Genomic DNA, 20,277 nt, shown 5'->3' with positions numbered 1-20,277 from the left:
ACTCATATAATTTCTTGGGAATTGAGACCAAGCTTTTGATCCCAATGTCAAGGCACATTAACGAATGTGACATACAAAAATGTTAGTCAAGATGATATGTTAATAATGATAATAAGATTCTTTCATGGTGCTTTTCACATTCTTGATTCTTGCTCTTTCATGCTTTCACACTGCGTCTTTTAACTTGTCTATCACCAAGTTTGAGTATTGGTTATGACTAGTAAGAACAAACAAACTATCCAGTAATAATCAATTATAGTTAACCAATGAAGAAAGTAAAGATGGAATGGCATCATTCAGTTCACACTAGAGATTTATAATTTAATATGAATTCTTATCCCATCTGTCTTATCATATAATACAAAGGAGCCACCCCTAGACAATTCATAATTCATGATCAGTCACATTGAAAAGATCAACGTGATTGATTGAATGTTGACAAAATTTGATCATGTATCAGTTTGTGTTATTTAATAAATATGATCAGTTTGTATCTAAGCCTGAGTTTACAAACAAAAATACCCTTCAACTCTGGTGATCTTGCACTTCTTAAGACACCAGAATAGGCCATTTTGTTTTTGTATGTCAAAATTCTCGGTAATTTTTAGGCATTTTTGGTTGGTCTAAAACAGTTGTGTGGCTGGATAATATTTTGGGATAACATAAACTAATGCAGATGTCACATCAGATCAATTTGAAAGCCAGTTATATGGCTAATATAAATATAAATATGCTAGCTAAAATAATCTGGACAAACCAACCGATGATTGCTGGTGTCTCCTTCAAAATTCCGAATATTATTTATAGAAACAAACAAGATGATATATTTGAGTTAACTTCTACGTTACACAGTCTCAAATTTATCTAATTCAAGTAAGAGAGAATTATTGTTACAGTTTGTGATAAATGATTTTGTTAGGGCCAGGGATCGAAGGGACAAGGGTAGATATGAAAACATGAACAACTATGAAATTATGAAAACATGGGAATAATAAGAGTGGGATTGAGGAAGGAGAGTGGCAAGGAAACATGAAACATGGTGAATACATGTATATACAATTATGAATTAAAAAAAAAAAACAAACGGAGAGACTGGGAACGGAGAGAGGGGAAAATTGGGTTCTGTTTGGGTACCCTTCACTTAATTGTGAGAGAGAGAGATGTGGTCTTTTGAAAGCCAGTGGAAGTAAAGAGAGTTTAATATCTCAAATGCTAGACAACAAAGGATTCCTTTGTTAAGGTGTTAAACTGTTAGTATATTTGGGCAAACAATATACAATTTATTATACTTGTTACATGAAATTACAAGATTATAAACTCCATCTATATCTGATATATATGATGAAAGACCAACTACAGATCTCTAAATCATCAATATATGACTAGTCACACATAAACATGTCTCAATATACTGTTAAACTTGAATTTTCAGGACCCATATTTACTGTATAACATAGACTTCTTTGGTTTATAGCCTCTCCAAATACAGACAAATTGTTTACGCATTACCACCACCATCATATTCATCTTTTTCTTTATAAACAAACACACTTGGATATTTTCACAAACCCTATTCTTATCTTTCTTCTGATACTTCCATTAATATACAAGTGCCCTTCACATAAACTGGATGGCCACCTTCGCTCTGGACTCTATTATGTTGACATTTCAAGTCATCAAATCTTTTGTCCCAAATAAAAAATTCTACTTACTAACAAGACATAATCATGCTGCTTTTTAATTTGTGTTTCTATGACCTAGCAGCCTTTTTTCTTTTTTCTTTTTTTTTTTAAATATCTTAGCATTTTCTTTTGGATTCAATGGTGCATATCTGAGCTCATGATCATTGATCAATCTCTTTTAGAGTAGTGCTTCCTGTCAATTGGATGCTTTTTTACTGTGGACTTTTCTTCACACATTTCTTGTATTTAAATATATCAATCTCTATTATTCTATGACTTGCACAAAGAGTATTTTATTTCCACAAAGTTTAGGTTCTATTATATAATGCAATACCATCATTCAAGAGAATATGCGAAATGACTCTTATATCAAAATGACCGAATTGAGAGAAAATAAGTCTTAGTAGTTCAAATAGATCATCATTGTTGGAAATATCTTTCCATGTATCCTCATTCTATTAATATATATAAAATATGAATAAAACTATATGAACATACTGGATGAGATATCTATACATACTCAATATTTATTTCGTATTTTGTGGATATGAGATTTGTCGAGGAATGTTACAAACACAAATATTATAGGTCATTAAACATGTTTATACCCACCTTGTGACATACTTACAAGAGGTGGACAGTCAAAATTTAGGACTTACATATTTTCACAAGTATGGAAAAATTTAAGTAGATATAAATTTGAAGTTTTTACCACAAAGAGAAAGTGATCATCCGGAGCTTAAAGAACATTTTTCATTTAGAACATGTTAATATGAAGATTGATTTTTTTTTTGGACCAATTTTTTGCCAACTTTCAATGCTAACAAGAATGACCAAATGCGACTACTCGACGTTGAAATTCCCATTCACTTTTCCGAGAGGCCCCGTTGTCATTTAATTTCCATTGTGGTGTGGGGCAAGAAAATGACATCTGGTTGCATGAAAAAAATAATTTTCCTTTATTATATTTAACTAGAGATTTAGAATTATCTTGTTGAAAATATGTCTCTTCAAGGCCATTTCATACCCTCACTCAACAAGGCACTACAATGATGCTCTTCCATTACAATGATGTTCTTTCCATCTCTATGAGTCTTTTTTTAACTATTCTTCTGTAGAGAGATATAGATTCATCCAATAGAAAATGGCAGCAAAGCACTTCATCAGAGCCAAATGTGAAATGTGATAGCCACCATTCAAGTTTAAGTGAAGTTGACTCAAATTTAACAAATCCTCGGAAAATCATAAATAAAGTAATCTTTTTTGATAACTCTTCTTTATTTACGGTGGTCCTTTCTTTTCTATTCCAATGTTTTTCGATTGTTTTCCAAATGATCTTATTGCCAATTTGAATACCTAGAAGGCTTAGCAGAATAGTGACATTTGTAATTTGCTTCCACATGATCAGGGTTTCAATACCCCCTCATAGACGCCTAAATGGCCAAAAGACAGTTCTTGGCTTCCCAAATATTACAGAGTTTGGCTGGGTATATCTGATTGCAGTAGAAGAATAAACAGTAATTCAATTTATGATTACAGAATCCTATCTTAAAATTTATCTATTAATATTTAAACGATATTATTTTGTATTACAACATGCCGTATATTGATTTCAAATAAAGAAGATTTCATTATTCTTCTTGATCAAGAATTAATAAAGAAAAGAAGGTAAGCCCCAAAAGCACAATGAAAATTGCAACATTTTAAGCAAAATGAGTGGGGAGGTAGCAATGCATGTTCATTGGCTATTAAAAAAGTCAAATGAACTGTGGCCACTGACTGGGTCATGGAGGTGGTGGGTGTGTGGCAGCCACACGACCACCATGTGCCACCACGCAATGTGACACTGATTGAAACATGCCTCTCTGATTAGACATTTTTGTTCTTTATTTTACTCCAAGCTTAAAACACTAGCTATTCCACCATGTCAAGCAACTTGGGCTCTGTTGTTTTCATCGGTATTGCAATTTGTTGTCCTGTTTCACATGACAGGTAGTCTTTATTAGCTTCTATCAACTTCTTTTTTCTAGTCAGTTTCTCATTTGGAATTTTTAATACAGTATTACTTACCAGAGAAACAATTTTTTTTAATTTATTCATCTAATTTGATATAGTATAATTTGATTTTGTAATTTTAAAATGAAAAAAAAAAATCATATCATCTAATCACAAACTGTTATCTCAATTTGATGTAATAGTATTTGATTGAATGAATTTGAAATAAGAGAAAAGGTAAATAATTATATTATCAATTACAAATTTTTATCTCAATTTGTATATATAAATTAGTAAGATTTATTTGTTTGTATAGTTTTATTATTTTAAATAAGAGCATACTCTTAGTTGAGTTTGAATAACTTAAGTTTGATTTGAATTCAAAAGATTCAATTTGAGCTTAAACTCGTTTCAACTAATGATGAGGTCTCAAAAGAAATTGTTGAAAACCATGGGAATATAAAAAGGATTATCAAAGACAAAAATGAAGAAAAAGTCATCAAAGAAGAAAATAAAGCCTTCAGGAAGATGAATTTGCCAACAACTTGTTGGTGACTTGTTTGGGGCGAAGACCAAGCTAGCCAATTCACAGAGAAGTCTACACAAGTAAAAGAAATTCAATCTGTCTAAACCATCCCTTAAGTCGGGTTTCATTAGCTATGGCTGCAATTCACATCACCATTTCAAAGGGTATGTACATAAAGTTCAACTAAGTGACTTGAAGGCTGTAAACCAGTCAAACTTGAACTTTTTGTTATTCAATTTGGGTATAATATTTAAAACCCCTTAAAATTATAAAATCTTACATTTTAAAGTTTTATTTTCTAACTTTGAATATGAAATGATTATAATAAATACATAAGTCATAGGTTTAATCATAATTTTTCAAACCAAACTCAAATTCTTTACTTTCATTCTTGAGCTCGAAACAGAAATGTTTGAGCTCGTTGAGTTCGAACTCTAGCTAGAACTCTAGGTGAACTCCATTGAATCAATCTCAATTAAACAAAGCTAGACTCAGTTTGTTTGCACCCCTACCTTGAAGGGTGTGAAGCTGAAGCTAGGATCACCCAGAAGAATGCTCTGCACTCGACTAGTTGTATCTCGTGCTTATTAAATGGTCGTATTCATAAGATGTAACAGAAGACATATGTTAGACTAATTCACGAATTACTTCGATAAACAGTAAGGTCAACATGAATTCTCACAACTTTTAAGCAACATTATAGTTCCTCTATACAGATATTTGAACAACATGAATTCTCAGTAACTTTTAGACAACATTATAGTAAATCTACACACATATTTGAACGTATTGCTAAAATACAATATCATGAAAATGAAAATCAGATAGGATTTCATTGTCTTCACCTGAACTCAGAATTTTCATATGCTTCATAGTTCTCATAGGGAGGAGATTCAAATTCATTGGGGGACTCAGAAGAAGCTTCGATTACTTCTTCCACTGGTTGACTTTCTTCATTTTGAACGAATTGAAGCAAGAAATGTACTCCATTAATTACATCATATACCATTAACCCAATCCTACCACCAACCCAACTCCCCAGATGACTACCAACAAGATAACCGAACTTCCCAAAGCTTTGCTCTCCAAGGAACCCTCCAGCATAGGCACCAACTAAAGTTCCACTGCCCCTAAGGAAACCTTCAGTCATGGTACCACCATAGTATATAGCTTCAAAAAAGTCCCATCCAGAAGCGATAATGGGGCCTATAATACGTTTAGCTTGCCGGGTCGCTTGCTTTGCTGCCTTTGCTCCTTGTTTCTGTGCATGTTTTGCTGCGTCTTTTGGAGGCAATCCCTGTGTTACCGCATCAGCTAATGCTGTCTCAATAGCTAAACTTCTTACTTTCTCAACATGAGTAGTTCTCATACTGTAGACATAGAGTTTCACTCCCTCTTTCACAGTGCATGCTAAAGTTCCAGTTCCCATGTCAAAGCAGTTCAGTATTGTGAACTTCCCACTCTGGGATGAACCCTCTTCCCCAACCAGGTGCCTACATTTTTCAGCTATAAAAAATAAAACTGTAAGAACTTTCCACATTGTAACATTGGTAATAGAGCATACAAGTAAATAAGTTGTAAACGAGCCAAGTCAAACCAAGCCCAATCAAGTTGCTTGAGTTTGGCTCTCAAGCAGAGCTCGGGCTTGATGTTAGCAGCCTTGGTGAGATCATGAACTCATGGCTCGGCTTAAGTAAAATATAATAAGCCTCTCAAAATTTTAAATCTTGCAATTACACCCTTAAAATTTTACTATTTTACTTTGAATTTGGAGAGTAATTGTGAAAAAATATGTTGTAAGGTTTAAATGTAATTTTTTTAAATTTAAGAGGTTTAAATATAGTTTTTCAAACCAAACTTAAACCAATCGTTCTTTTGGCAAGTTGAAGCTTAAGTCAAGAATTTTCTAGTCCAACAAGCTCAAACTTAGCCTTAATGTTAATGAGCTGAGCTTGAGCAAAACGCTACTCAACTCAGCTCGGCTCAATTTCATCCCTACATGTAAATACACACAAAATACGCACACAACACATAGACACGCAAATATAACTTATAGTTGGAATCATACAAGTAGCTTTAAAATTGCAAATTGAAGATTAAAAGATTCTATAGGATGGTCCAAATGTTAAGAATAAATTGAAAATGCTAAGACTGAATATGAAAACTATACTATAATCCAACAAAAGGGAGGGAAATCATAATTAGCACTACAAAAGCAGCAAGCAAGCCACATGAATTACAAAACGAGCAAACCCAATGAAGGATTTTTGATATTCAGTATTCACCATCCCCAATCTGAAATTGCATTAAAAGTAGATCTACCCTGATAATGATTTAACTGCAAGTAAAACAAATGATGCTGCTCCTTCACATCAAAATGCTAGAAACATCACCTCCCTCAGCCATTCAACAAAACACACAATAGGGAACTAAATCACGATCAAAACAACCAAATACACAGGGCACAATGCAATCATATATTTGAATTCGCCTTATCAGTTACGATGAACCTATACAATAAAACCTAATAGGTACTAGCTAGTCAAGCTGGTTGTATCACTTGAGATTGTATAAGAAGCCTTGACATATAATAGCCGCTCACCTCTGGTAGTGAAGCATTTGGTTGTAACTTTGAAGCACTTTATTTTATTTCCAAAACATGTCAACAATTCCTCCAGCAGGAGAAATGTATGGTATTTTGATCTATAAGTTTGGAAGAAATTAAACCAAGCACATCTATTCTAATTAATATCTTCATTATATTTTCAATTTCCAGTTACAGATAAAATGATCTTCATAAAGTAGTATAAGTTGTATCAACTATAATTTAAATAAGAATTACAGCTGCCCACAAAAATTTAAAAAAAAAAAAAGGAAAAAACCCAGCATTCTACTAAAGGCTCTGGCTTTAAGCCAAAATAACAAGTTCAACATACGAAATTAACTAACCATAATCAAAATGTAACATTCAGAAATAAATTAAGCGATAAAATCTAGAAAAATACCTGCGAAGCTGAGAAAGATGATCCCGGAGATGAAGATGAAAACTTGGACTCTCCGCTTCGGAAGATCCATGCAGAAACCCTAGCTGTTTTAACTCTGAATGCTGATTTGACTACTAATGTAATGTTGATATTAGGGTTCTCAAAATCGAAGAATTTGATTGTGCTGAAGAAGATGCATGGAAAACGCAGCGTTTTAAAAAAATTGCGGCGTTGACAGGCTAGAGAGATTTCTCACTTCATCTTGATTATCTACTCTACTCATATAATATGATTTATTTAAAAAATATTAATAAATAACTAAAAAGTCATAATCAATAAAACTTAGACCGGACCTACTAGTTTAATTGAGAATGCAGAGTAAATGTTATGTTATTTTAGCGTAAACCAGATTAACTTGAAGTTAAATCAGGTGAATAGTGAAAAACCACTGTAATTATTAAGTAACCAAAACTCGTTTTAAATTCTTAATTATATTATTTTGATGTCATTGCTTTGATCAATTGATCGAATCTATTGACTTAAATAAAAATCAAATCATTTTGTTCATATCAATAACTAATGTTGTTGTATGCATGATAATTGATTTTATTATTTTTTTGGCCTAAGGGTGGAAATTAACCAATACTTCATGATAAATAATTATAATACAAAATCTAATTTTAATATGATATTGCAGCACATAACCTAATTAAAATGTTTTTCATGAGATTATCCCCACAACAATAAAGACAGAGATGAACAAAAAAAATTACTGAATATTATTATATACCATGACATTTTTAACACGTATATGTTCATTAGGGGTTGTGGTATAGTTCATATGGCTAATGTTCATGGTATACGTAAAAACTAGAAGAATGCAGGTGTTTGTTTATCAGGGCATGTATACAGAATGGCAAATCTGTGTCCCTAACCCTTTGCATCAACATGACCTTCTCAGCATCCATCAAATCAATCCAACTGTTTATTCCAGAATTTTCAGCTTTCAGGAAGCCGATGATTCTGTTCTGTTTAGCCATTCTAGACCCCCTACCAGCTTCTTGATTCTTCCTTCGTTGTTCCTTCATCTTCCATGCATGTTCATAATCATCTTTCAAAGGAAAGGGTGACATATTTCATATCCCTCCTGTTCAGAGTTTAATGCTGATGTATATACATATCCAATAACTTGATGATGATGCCCACACATACCCAGCATTGCATGAATCATTATAAATCTTCTATCATCAAATATCAATGGAGGCGCACTGAACAGTTTACCACAAAAAAATGCATAATTTGCAATGCTGGTAGTAAATTGAGATCAGAAGACTTCGGTAAACTAGCAATGTGTGGGAGCCAGAGAGGCTTGGACTTTTCACCTCAACATAACTTGGAAGCTATCAGACCATTGAATCAAGCAAAAACTTCAAATGCAATATTGCAGTGTCAGACAAGAAGCTACATCTTCATGAAGGCCAAGAACTGAGCCCAAGAACATATATCAGATTCAGTAGATGTGCAAAACCACTTGTATACACATAAGGGCTAATAAATATTAATACTACGGTCAGAGTAACATTGATTCTCTCTCTCTAAAGTGAGCTATAATCTGCCTGAAACATTATACATATGGCCTTCTATGTCTGGAACAAAGCCTTTCTCCATCATTTCCTGTCTAACTATCTCATAGGTTGTTTGATTTGGGATTAAACCCTTCTCCAACAACTCATTAAGAAGACTGTTTGCATCTTGTAGCTTGCCCTTCTGACAGAAGCCCCTTATCAGTACATTATATGTTGCAATATTAGGTCGCATCTTTTCTTTCTCCATCTGTTTTCTCAAATTCAATGCAGCAACAAGGTTTCCTTCCCTACAGTAACCATCCATCAAAGTATTATATGTCACATGACTTGGACTCAAACCCACCTTGCGCATCTCATCCAAGAGTTTCGCAGCATTTTTTGACCGCCTTTCTTTGCACAGTGCACCAATCAATATATTATATGTTACAAGATCAGCTCTCAAACACTTGTTTCTCAATTCATCTGTGATCTTCCTAGCTTCTTCAACATTTCCCTCTCTGCATAAACCCCCAATTAAGCAGTTATATGTTGAAATATCAGGCAACACCCCTCTATCTAACATAGCATCACGCCATGCAAAAGCATCCTCCATTTTCCCATCCTTACAATAAGCATTGATCAATGTGTTATATGTTATTGCAGTGGGAACCATTCCTTGTTTTGAAATATCATCAAACAACTCCCTAGCTTTGTCCAACATTTTCTTCTCACAGAACCCTTTTATAAGTGCATTATAAGTAATAACGTTTGGCATCAAACCCAAGCTCATCATTTCATCCCTCAAAGCAACAGCCTTGTCAAGCTGCCCATGAATACATAACCCATTGATCAGTGAATTATATGTAATCACATTGCTTGTCACACCTTGACTTTTCATTTCCTCAAACACCTTCATAGCTGCCGATAAATTCTTATCCTTACAAAACCCATCAATCAATACATTGAAAGTCCTCTCATTAGGTCGAATTCCATTTGCCACCATATCCTTCAAAACCGCATCAGCTTTATACATTTTCCCAAGATTACCTTTCTTGCAATATCCATCGATAAGAGTAGTATAAGTAATGGAATTTGGCGAAACCCCCAACAATTTCATGTCATCAATAACATCACTAGCTTTATTCAATTTCGCAACTTTACACAACCCATTAATCACAATGTTAAAACTAATCGAATTAAACTCAATTCTTCTCCTCCGCATCTCCTTATAAACATACTCCACCTCCTCAAATTTCTCCTTTTTCACTAAAAGACTCAACAACTGATTACAAGATAGAACTGATAAGTTCAGCCCATAATCACCAGCTCCTTAAACGCCTCTAGACCCAGATTGTATTTCATATTTTTAGCATAAGCCAACACCAACATATCAACAATGATTGAATTAATACACAAACTATCGCTACTCAACGAAATAGCATGAAAAATCGAAGAAACAGAATGAAAGCTCTCATTTTGAACAAACCGATGCAAAAAATTTCTCATCTTTGAGTACTTTTTCGCAGCTGCTAGTGAGTATAATAGTCTGCAAGTGAGGTCTAAAGGGTGGAAAAGTTTAAGCTCTTTTGTTGACCAATTAAAGTACCTGAGAATGAGATCTGGATCAGCTTCAGAATCGATAAGTTGTTGAAGAAGTGTTTTGGGGTTTGTGGTACTCAAATGTGTTGTGAGTTTTGACCAATGTTGCTGTCTTATAAGGTCTATGATAATGGGTATGTTTTCTGCGGTTGAATTTGCAGAACAGAAAGGCCTGATGCTCTGTTTGTTTGGGGAGCAAATTTTCCCGAGTGGGAATTTTCCCGAGGAAAAAAGGGATTTTAGTGGCATGAGCGTGGCTTTGCTCAAAGTAGTGAAATTGAGAGCCAGAAAATACCGCTCAGTCAGTCTGAACTCTATAGCGGCCTATAAGCCAAATTAGGGTAATTCTTAAATATTGATTAAAGTTGGAATTTTCTAATTTATTTATTTATTTTAAGGAGATTCATGATGTGTGAAGCACCAAAATCTATACATAACAAGCTTTTTGAAGTGACGAGAAAGTTGTAGGTTTAAAGTTTGGGTAAGAAAACCCATCAAACTTTAGATACACGATTACTATTTTGACCCTAAAAAATTTTCCATGTTGAACCAATATTACTAATTATGCATATGCAAAATACATTTCGGTAGGAGAAGGAGAACTTTTAACAGTTATAATCATTCTCACAGTTCTAACATATTATTATATTTTTTTTATCCCCAACTATTAAGTGAAAAAGAAAAGAATAATTTCTGATCAAATTAAGAATACACTATTATCCACATTTTATATTCATAAAATTTGTGTATATTTATTGTCAATATTGAAATATATAATTATATATATATATAACTTTTTCTTTTATATTATAAGTTGAAGATTGTACAAAAGTATAAGAATATCAATTTTTATTATCAATCATAATTTAAAAAAAAAAAAACTAATAATAATAATAATAATAAACATATATTTTGAATAGTAAATTGCCCATCTTAAAAACATCATCATGATTATCATAATTCCATTGTTTCCACTCAAATTTGATATACATTTTAAACATTAACTAACACCAATAGATACTGGACTGCGTTTCTTGTAAATAATCTTTTATTAAAAAAGAAAAATAAAATATTATTATAAATATATTTTTTTACAATCTAACTCAATTAATATTAATAAAAATATATATGTTACCGCTACCCAACCCAAACAGATTCATAGTTGCAAAATTAAAAAATTATTGACAAAAAACGTAGTAACATAAATTAGTTTAATTTAAAATAAAGATTTCCCTTTTTTAGAAAAAAAAAATAATGAATAAATAAATTCTAGGCCAAAGAACAATTTCCCACACAAGGTTTAATGAAGAGCAAATTCCCACCCCGTTAACTTTCAAAAACTTAAATACCCAACTATTTATTATTATGAATAGGGGTAAATTTGTTATTTCATAAAAAATAAAAAATAATTTATTTCTCCCTAAGTTTATGAATTTGATTTTCTCTAATGAAAGTTTGAAAATCACATTTTCACCTTAGAGTTTTGAACCTATCACCAGAGACAGCGGAGTTCGTCGTCTCCAGTCTCGTTCTCTCTCCCTTCCAACTTCTCTCTTCCTCCTGGTCTAAAACTCTAAATTTTGGTTGGAGATCATTGGTGTCAGACGTTACTTCCAGACGATCCATTGTATAACGAATCTTCAATGATGTCACTTCCAATTGTCATCTTCGTGACCTTTTTATGACTGCATCTTTGTTATGGAAGCTAGAGCGTCGATAAATGGAAGGTCGGCCAGAGAATGTTATCGGAGAAGGAATGAAACCCTAGGGGGGAAATAACAATTTTTCAAACCTTGAGTGGAGAAAAAACGTGATAGTATTTTATTTTTTTAATATTTTTAGTTAAATAACAATTTTACCCCTATTTATAATAGTAAAAATGTGAGTATTTGGGTTTTTGAAAGTTAATGGGGTGGGAATTTGTCCTTCCATTAAACCTTGGGTCGGAAATTGTCCTTTGGCCCTAAATTCTAGGAGAAGTCCACAATACGAAGGGGATTCTAGAACAAGTAGATTTCTTGCATAGGAAGTTACAAATAAATATTTAGTACTATATTATTAATACACTAAACCTCTCTTAATACAAACGAGGACACACTAGAACATTAATTACAATAAAAGGACAGAAAAGTCAATTCACTTAAAACCCTCAAACCAGACACGAAATCAAGGGTTTATGCAGGGCTTAAACTGCAACACCCTCCTCTGTCCTCCTCTTCTTCTCTTCAATGCAACTTCACTCCATCTCAATCCGCCCCTCAAGCTTTCTAAATCTTCGGATTTTACCCCTTTAAGAGTCTCCCCAAATTTCCAATGCTGAAACTTCTCTCCTCCACCGCCGCGTCGTGCCGGCAGACTCACGCCTTCGCCACCGTTACGGCTCTTAGAAACAAGCCTTCGTCGTCCTCCCCGTTTCTCGACGCGCTCAGTCAAATCACCGGGTTGACGTCCCGGAGGAGCCGTACGGTGACTTACAGGAGGTTTTTCTGCTCCGATTCTTCTGGAGACGGGGGCGAAGATGGGTCGCTGGTCGAGGTTGAGCTAAAGCATGCTAAAACAGACTCCGAAGAGTCTGACTCGAAGAGTTCTTCAGCTATTGTCTCTACTAACCCTCGGCCCGAGGATTATTTGACGGTTGGTTGAATAAAGTTTTTGTTTTCGTTTGTAATTGTTTGATTGGTTGGTGAAAATGAGACGGAAATTAAAAAATCGAAGTAGAATGAAGAATTTTTTTTTTCTGCAATTTACAATAATGCAAGAACGTTAGTAGCAATTTCAACGCATTTTTACTGTTAAAATCAAAATTTCAGTTGAATAAGAGCTTCTAAGATGTAAAATTAACTTATTTATATTTAGTTTGTTGGTGAGAAACTGAAGAAAGGGAATGGAATTTTTAATGCAATTTCACATTGAATATTAAAACAATTTCTTTAGCTGAAGAAGAACTTTAAGGATTAAAGTTAGTATTTTTTTTTTTTTTGGGTTTTAATAATATCATAGACAAGTAGTAATGTTAGTTTATAAATTTTAAAGCGTTTATGATTGACTTGATGGGTTTATGGTTAGAATTCACCATTTATCTTAATGCTTGATTTTGTGCATGGCAGGTTTTGGCATTACCATTGCCTCATAGACCTCTTTTTCCTGGTTTCTACATGCCAATTTATGTCAAGGTATTGGAGCTTCTATCTTGTTATATGGCATGCACATCATTACATGCTGACATTGTTGGTTTACTTTAAGGAGTTTAATTGAGGTGTTGCTTACCAAAGTTTTAAATTTTGTTGCAGGATCCAAAATTGTTAGCAGCTTTACAGGAAAGCCGAAAACGTCAGGCCCCTTATGCTGGGGCGTTCCTTCTTAAAGATGAGCCAGGGGCTGATTCTTCAGGTTCTGAAACTGAAAAAAGTGTATATGATCTTAAAGGAAAAGAGTTGTTTAATCGACTTCATGAAGTTGGTACACTTGCCCAGGTATCAGGTTATGTGGGAATTATAGCCATTTGTTAGCTTAATGTCCTCAAATGTCAATACATATGAGATTCAACAGTAAAGAACTGTGTGTCTATGATTTAACAATTAAGAATCTGTGGTATAATGCTGCAGATCTCAAGCATCCAAGGAGATCAGGTTATCCTTATTGGCCACAGGCGACTTCGAATAACAGAGTTGGTGAGTAAGCAAGATATTGATGTACTAAAATTTCCTTCCAGTTGTCCTAGAGTTTGGTACTTGATGAACTGTCCTGTCTGTTTACTTCTATGTCATATATTGATGGAGATGTTTCTTAACTGAAAATGATGTCTTCTATTTAGGTTAATGAGGAACCCTTGACTGTCAAAGTTGATCATCTCAAGGTATTCTTTCTATGCTCAATTTTGATTGATTCCTAAGTCATAGTGTTCTATATATGCAAATGATGTTCTATTGATCTATCTTTAAACATTGCAGGATAAACCATATGACAAGGATGATGATATTATAAAGGCCACATCATTTGAGGTTATATCTACTCTAAGAGATGTTTTGAAGACAAGTTCCCTTTGGAGAGATCATGTTCAAACATATACTCAGGTTTGTACATGTGTGTTTTGAATAATTGTCTATATGTGTTCCTTGAGATGCTCTTACTTTTCATCGTCAGTTTGGTCTAGAGCTTAGCTTTACTTCATCCAAATTTTTTTCTGGTCTATTTTGCAATTCGCACTAACATATGCCAATAAACTGGGATAAAGCTTAAATTTCTCTTCTCTGGCATTGATAACACCTATCATCTTCATCATCTATTAAGGCAACATCTTACTTTGATACTTTTGAACTTTTCTTTCCCTGCCATCTTTCTAGTAGTGCTACTGCCTCTGATTACAAATTGCCACTTCAGTTTCTTTGCTTGATTCATTGACTGTTTATAATGAGTTTATGATGTTTGCATGTCAATTCCTGTTTATATAAAATGTTTTGCATGCGTGCTCCTTACATTGGATATATTTTATAACTACATACTGATTGATTAAATTGGTTTCATTTTTTGTTCAGTATAGTGACATCTTTTCTCTCCCATTGCTGCAGCATGTGGGTGATTTTAGCTTTCCAAAGTTAGCAGATTTTGGAGCTGCAATATCCGGTGGAAACAAATTGCAATGTCAGCAAGTGCTTGAAGAGCTGGATGTATGTTGCACATCTTAATCGGTGGCTAATCTTGAATTCCCAGCTTTATTCTGGAACATTATTATTTGAGCACCCCTCCTTTTGGACAATAGGGTGTAGAATGTTTTGCTGTCTACATCCAAGAATCTTTCTCTAAACTGTCATTAGATGGTTGTAATACATCCTTCTTATTCCTTCATTCCTTTTTATTTTAGTCACTTTTTTCCTGTGGTCAAACTCAGGTGTATAAACGCTTGAAACTGACACTGGAGTTGGTGAAGAAAGAAATGGAAATCAGTAAGATTCAGGTACATCATGCTAATGTTTGTGGTTATTTCTTGTTATTTGATCCACATTCATTAGGTCTTTACCTTTCTTGGGTCATGTGTAGGAATCGATTGCAAAAGCAATTGAAGAAAAAATCAGTGGTGAGCAGCGCCGTTACTTGTTAAATGAGCAACTTAAGGCTATAAAGAAGGTATTAGCTTCAGTTATTTTTTATATGTATTTACTATACTCTATCTCTAGAAACTATGATAGATTGTTACAAATATGTATTGAGCTGGGCTTTATATTGACTTCTGTATTTTGATTCTTGCCCCTGTTGCAGGAGCTTGGATTAGAGACAGATGACAAAACAGCCCTTTCCTGTTAGTTTCATTTAAATTATCTTTCAGGTCTAGTTTACAATCTTATAGAAAAATCAATATGACTTTCGTTACTCTTTTCTCATTCATTATTGCAGCAAAGTTCAGGGAAAGGATTGAGCAATATAAGGACAAATGTCCATCTCATGTTCTGCAAGTTATAGAAGAGGAGCTTACAAAACTGCAGCTGTTAGAGGCCAGTTCTAGTGAATTCAATGTAACTCGCAACTATTTGGATTGGTTGACTGCACTACCTTGGGGAAGCTACAGGTTTTTGTGCTTTTTCATTTGGGCTGTACCTATTTGCATGCTTGTATTTTATCCCAAAGAATGACAAAAGATGTGATGTTGACCTTGGTTAATTTTTTCAAGATGAATATTATACGACAACCCTGTGCTTGTAGAACTAACAGTTTTGCTTTGATAATTTGAAAGTATACTTTTCCATGGTCTATTCAATTTAATTAAGTTGATAGAATCATTGGGAGAATGAAAACTATTTTATGGTGATGGTTGTTTTTCCACTATGGTGCTAGTAGTACAGCACAAAATCTGCTGTTTTTGTTGGAATATTTATGATGGATTTTCTGTCTTCATATATTTATGATTCATTTTGGCCTTACATAAAAACATTCTATTTTCTGGTTTTAGATTTTTAAATTTTTTTTATTCCTCAATTTCAAATGCAGTGATGAGAATTTTGATGTCCTTCGGGCACAAAAAATTCTTGATGAAGACCATTATGGATTGACTGATGTGAAGGAAAGGATATTGGAATTTATTGCTGTTGGAAAACTTAGGGGAACCTCCCAAGGTTGGTAATGTTTCTTTTTAGTTGTTAATGTGTTTGAAAATATATTAGCATAACAAAAATGTTTTAATTTTTTTTCTTATTTGTCATCATTATATTGCAACAATCTGTGATGCCATATGGAGCATTAGCAAACTGACTTCATGGTGGCCATGAAGAATGGAAATCATCCCACTTGGAAGCTATTTCAGGCTCTTAATTTTGTTAATATACCTATTCCAGGAAAAATCATCTGTCTCTCTGGCCCGCCTGGAGTGGGCAAAACTAGCATTGGTCGTTCAATTGCACGTGCTTTAAACCGTAAATTCTTTAGGTTTTCAGTTGGAGGTTTAGCTGATGTTGCTGAAATCAAGGTAATTAAAGTCATCTACTACTGGGAATAAAATTGTATGCCGCTGTATGGTTATAAATAAAGTATTGAAAATTTATTATTGACTTCCACTGTCTTCAGGGGCATCGGCGAACGTATATTGGAGCTATGCCAGGAAAGATGGTGCAGTGCCTAAAAAATGTCGGGACAGCTAATCCTCTTGTTCTGATTGATGAAATAGACAAGGTACTAAGGCTGTAAGACTTGATTAATTTGAATTTAATAACTGGTGTTCTTTTCCTCCTATCTATTATACAGTCCAGAATGATTACTTTGTGCCTTGTTTTTATAATTATATTCTAGTTTGGAAAGATAATGTTTACGACATTGATGTGTTGAAATCTGAATATTCTGTATTGTGGCAGTTGGGAAGGGGACATGCTGGTGATCCGGCAAGTGCATTGTTGGAGCTCCTTGATCCAGAACAAAATGCTAATTTTCTGGACCACTATCTTGATGTTCCAATTGACCTATCAAAGGTTAGTAATAGCAGAGATTTCCATTGATGGTACCTTCCTACATATATATTGTTGCAATAGAGTGGCATATCAAGAAAAATAGATTAATTTGTTGTTAATTTTGGCTATCTTTTTGTTTTTCTCATTGTTGAAGATTTTTCTGGCGGTTGGCATGTAGACTCATACTGTACCTTTGCATACTTTTAGATGTTTTACACAAGTTTTCTGTGATTAAATCTTGTGTTGTTAACATTGAGTCAGCACGTCACATGTCAGGCTGGAAATTGGGTGTGGGATTTTTTTGGATTTGTACCTTAATATTTCAAATCTTCAATGTAGGTTCTGTTTGTTTGCACAGCAAATGTTGTGGAGAATATTCCCAACCCTCTCTTGGACAGGATGGAAGTAATTGCTATTGCTGGGTATATCACTGATGAGAAAATGCACATTGCCAGGGACTATTTGGAGAAGGCTACGCGTGAAGCGTGTGGTATCATGCCTGAACAGGTAACCTCTATCTTGTAAAACGAGATAATTTGTTGATATATTTCTCGAGGATAGAAGATATTTAACCCTTACAAGCTAATTTGTTCTAGGTTGAGGTGACTGATGCAGCGCTTCTCAGCCTGATTGAAAATTACTGCCGAGAAGCAGGGGTTCGTAATCTTCAAAAGCAAATAGAAAAGATTTACCGCAAGGTATGCACTATTAATATTTGCGTTTTATGTATATATAGTATATAATTATTGGCAAAAAGCTTTACTCTGCTACTGCACCATTTTTTCCCCTTCATTTATATTTTAGTTCAAACTGTGAAGCACTAGAATGTATGGTTGTGGCAGATTGCTCTGAAACTTGTGCGACAAGGAGCACACAGTGAATCTGCTGTTGCTGGAGAGGTTGTGGAGCCTGGTAAATCTGAGGCAGAAAGTGTTGATGAATCAAGTCAAAACATAGTTGGAAGTGACATGAAGGTTGAAGCCGAAACAGTGGAGACTAGCAGTCATGAGCAAACTACTGAAACCCCTGTTCTGACTGTGACTCTGTTGAAAGATGACCAATCTGAGACTGGTGTGGATTTAAAGGTACAGACTGGTGTTACTTGTTTGAAATTGTTTTCGTTTAAGGTATAATATATGAATTTTGTATGAGAACAAAAAATTTTTCCAACATCGTAATTTGACTAAATTCGCTTAAAGGTTATCATCTAATTCATAAGTAAATGAGTACTTGCTCCAGAAACCATGAGATAAGACAAACAGTTATTCTGAGCTTATCCAGTGCAGTTGTTTAGTACTTTGCTTTGTTATATATGTGTGTGTGTGTGTGTGTATCACTTGGCAAGTGTTTTCTGTTCAAAGCCTTCCAAGGTAGCTTCATCCTGTATATTCATACTTTTTTATTCTGTACAGGATATAACAGATCAAGAGAAGATAAAGGAGAATGAAGCTGCTAAGTCAGTTGAGAAAGTATTGGTTGATGAATCAAACTTAGCCGATTATGTTGGTAAACCTGTATTCCATGCTGAGCGCATCTATGATCAAACTCCAGTTGGAGTTGTGATGGGTCTTGCTTGGACTGCAATGGGTGGTTCCACCTTATATATAGAGACCACTGAGGTTGAGCAAGGAGATGGAAAAGGGGCTTTGCATGTTACTGGTCAACTTGGAGATGTTATGAAAGAAAGTGCACAAATTGCTCACACAGTGGCAAGATCCATCTTGCTTGAGAAAGAACCAGATAATCCTTTCTTTGCCAATTCCAAACTTCATCTCCACGTTCCAGCAGGGGCCACTCCAAAGGATGGGCCTAGTGCAGGTTGCACCATGGTTACATCAATGTTGTCTCTTGCCATGAAGAAGTATGTCAGGAAGGATCTAGCAATGACTGGGGAAGTAACACTAACTGGGAAGATCCTTCCAATTGGTGGGGTATGTCAAACAAACTTTAATTTATTGCTTGAATATTTTATGCTTGGCATTACTGATACTATATTGAATGAATTAGTCACACAAATCTTTTTCTTTTTGAAGAATACATATGCATATTCCCTATGATGTTTTTGAACTTTGGCTTTATTTTCTAATTATTTCTTAGATGAGGTTTTTATTATGGAGTCTCTGGTCTGCCTTTGTAAGCCTTAAAGATTTTTCTGTATCTGGAAGTTGGAAATTGTTTCCCTGGCAAAACTCCCTTTCATTACTTTTGCAATGCATTTAGTGCCATTATTTGAGGCAGGTTCACTGAGTATATTTATTTTGTGTGAAATAATCAGGTTAAGGAGAAAACAATTGCAGCGAGGAGGAGCGATGTGAAGACAATCATATTCCCTTCAGCCAACCGGAGGGATTTTGATGAGCTTGCTCCAAACGTGAAGGAAGGCTTAGATGTTCACTTTGTGGATGACTACAGCCAGATATTTGGTTTGGCTTTCGGTGATGAACAAAATAAAGAAAAATTTTCAATAAAAAACCCTGAATGATCATTTGAACCATGGCAGGAATTTTTTATACCCATGGTTTAGTTCATCACCATAAAGACAGAATGATTCATTTTTGGTCATGTAAAAGTGAGAACAAACAGCCATTTGTATCAACAGCAACAATAATTCTTTAAAGCTTAAGTAGTGGAATGAATTATTGTCTTCTTCATTTATTGACTTAATTGTACGTGTAACCGAAAGTTGAAGATCCAAACTCACTTTCAAGAATGGTAGAATTTTATCAGATTTTTCTTGTTCCCAAATCCCAATTGATTTCCTCCTTTAGATTCGTTACAAACAAAACAAATATTCTGCAAGTGGTGAAATGATTCGTTTTGCTTTTCATCCGGTTGTCTAAGTGAAAGATTACATTTTCTCCAAACAAAAGTCTTATCTATGGCACATATTATTATTATTATTATTATTATTTAAAGCAGTCATTTGTGCTCAAATCAAGTCTTGGACAATATTATAGTACAAGAGTAACGTTATCTTTTTAGCATTCAATGAGT

At 34.2% G+C, this 20,277-nt stretch overlaps 3 protein-coding genes across 3 annotated transcripts; 1 reads left to right on the top strand and 2 right to left on the bottom strand.

Annotated features, from left to right (window-relative positions):
- Positions 1–4,830: 4,830 nt before the first annotated feature.
- On the bottom strand, positions 4,831–7,464 carry LOC123197835. Its single transcript, XM_044612265.1, has 2 exons — positions 7,209–7,464; positions 4,831–5,709 (listed from the first exon to the last, which is right to left on the bottom strand). The coding sequence occupies exons 1-2, from the start codon at positions 7,276–7,278 to the stop codon at positions 5,045–5,047; spliced, it is 735 nt and encodes a 244-aa protein (XP_044468200.1). The 5' UTR covers positions 7,279–7,464; the 3' UTR covers positions 4,831–5,044.
- A 479-nt stretch (positions 7,465–7,943) lies between these two features.
- LOC123198738 (pentatricopeptide repeat-containing protein At1g09820-like) lies at positions 7,944–10,695 on the bottom strand. The gene is given in 2 exon segments (XM_044613498.1): positions 7,944–10,081; positions 10,084–10,695. Coding segments are annotated over 2 exon segments (1,806 nt in total). The 5' UTR covers positions 10,601–10,695; the 3' UTR covers positions 7,944–8,792.
- Positions 10,696–12,459: 1,764 nt separating this feature from the next.
- LOC123209411 (lon protease homolog 1, mitochondrial-like) lies at positions 12,460–19,934 on the top strand. The gene is made up of 20 exons (XM_044627471.1): positions 12,460–12,985; positions 13,459–13,524; positions 13,642–13,824; positions 13,957–14,022; positions 14,166–14,207; positions 14,302–14,424; positions 14,920–15,018; positions 15,240–15,305; positions 15,389–15,475; positions 15,608–15,647; positions 15,743–15,914; positions 16,334–16,458; positions 16,678–16,808; positions 16,907–17,011; positions 17,191–17,304; positions 17,623–17,790; positions 17,880–17,981; positions 18,126–18,368; positions 18,696–19,214; positions 19,559–19,934. Exons 1-20 carry the CDS (start codon positions 12,665–12,667, stop codon positions 19,763–19,765), a joined length of 2,979 nt encoding a protein of 992 aa, XP_044483406.1. The 5' UTR covers positions 12,460–12,664; the 3' UTR covers positions 19,766–19,934.
- The last annotated feature ends 343 nt before the right edge of the window (positions 19,935–20,277 follow it).

Source organism: Mangifera indica, chromosome 2 (genome assembly GCF_011075055.1).
Source record: "Mangifera indica cultivar Alphonso chromosome 2, CATAS_Mindica_2.1, whole genome shotgun sequence".
Classification (NCBI taxonomy): domain Eukaryota; kingdom Viridiplantae; phylum Streptophyta; class Magnoliopsida; order Sapindales; family Anacardiaceae; genus Mangifera; species Mangifera indica.
Note: the sequence above shows the minus strand (reverse complement) of the source record. Positions and strands in the feature narration are given on the sequence as shown.

What these genes read in the sequence shown, in the direction of transcription:
- LOC123197835 (XM_044612265.1), bottom strand. Translation starts at nt 7,278, where the DNA reads ATGGATCTTCCGAAGCGGAGAGTCCAAGTTTTCATCTTCATCTCCGGG. An exon ending in CATCTTTCTCAGCTTCGCAG is followed by an intron (nt 5,710 to 7,208) that starts GTATTTTTCTAG and finishes TATTTTTTATAG; the next exon opens with CTGAAAAATGTAGGCACCTG.
- LOC123209411 (XM_044627471.1), top strand. Translation starts at nt 12,665, where the DNA reads ATGCTGAAACTTCTCTCCTCCACCGCCGCGTCGTGCCGGCAGACTCAC. An exon ending in CTACCTTGGGGAAGCTACAG is followed by an intron (nt 15,915 to 16,333) that starts GTTTTTGTGCTT and finishes TTTCAAATGCAG; the next exon opens with TGATGAGAATTTTGATGTCC. An exon ending in GTGGTATCATGCCTGAACAG is followed by an intron (nt 17,791 to 17,879) that starts GTAACCTCTATC and finishes AATTTGTTCTAG; the next exon opens with GTTGAGGTGACTGATGCAGC.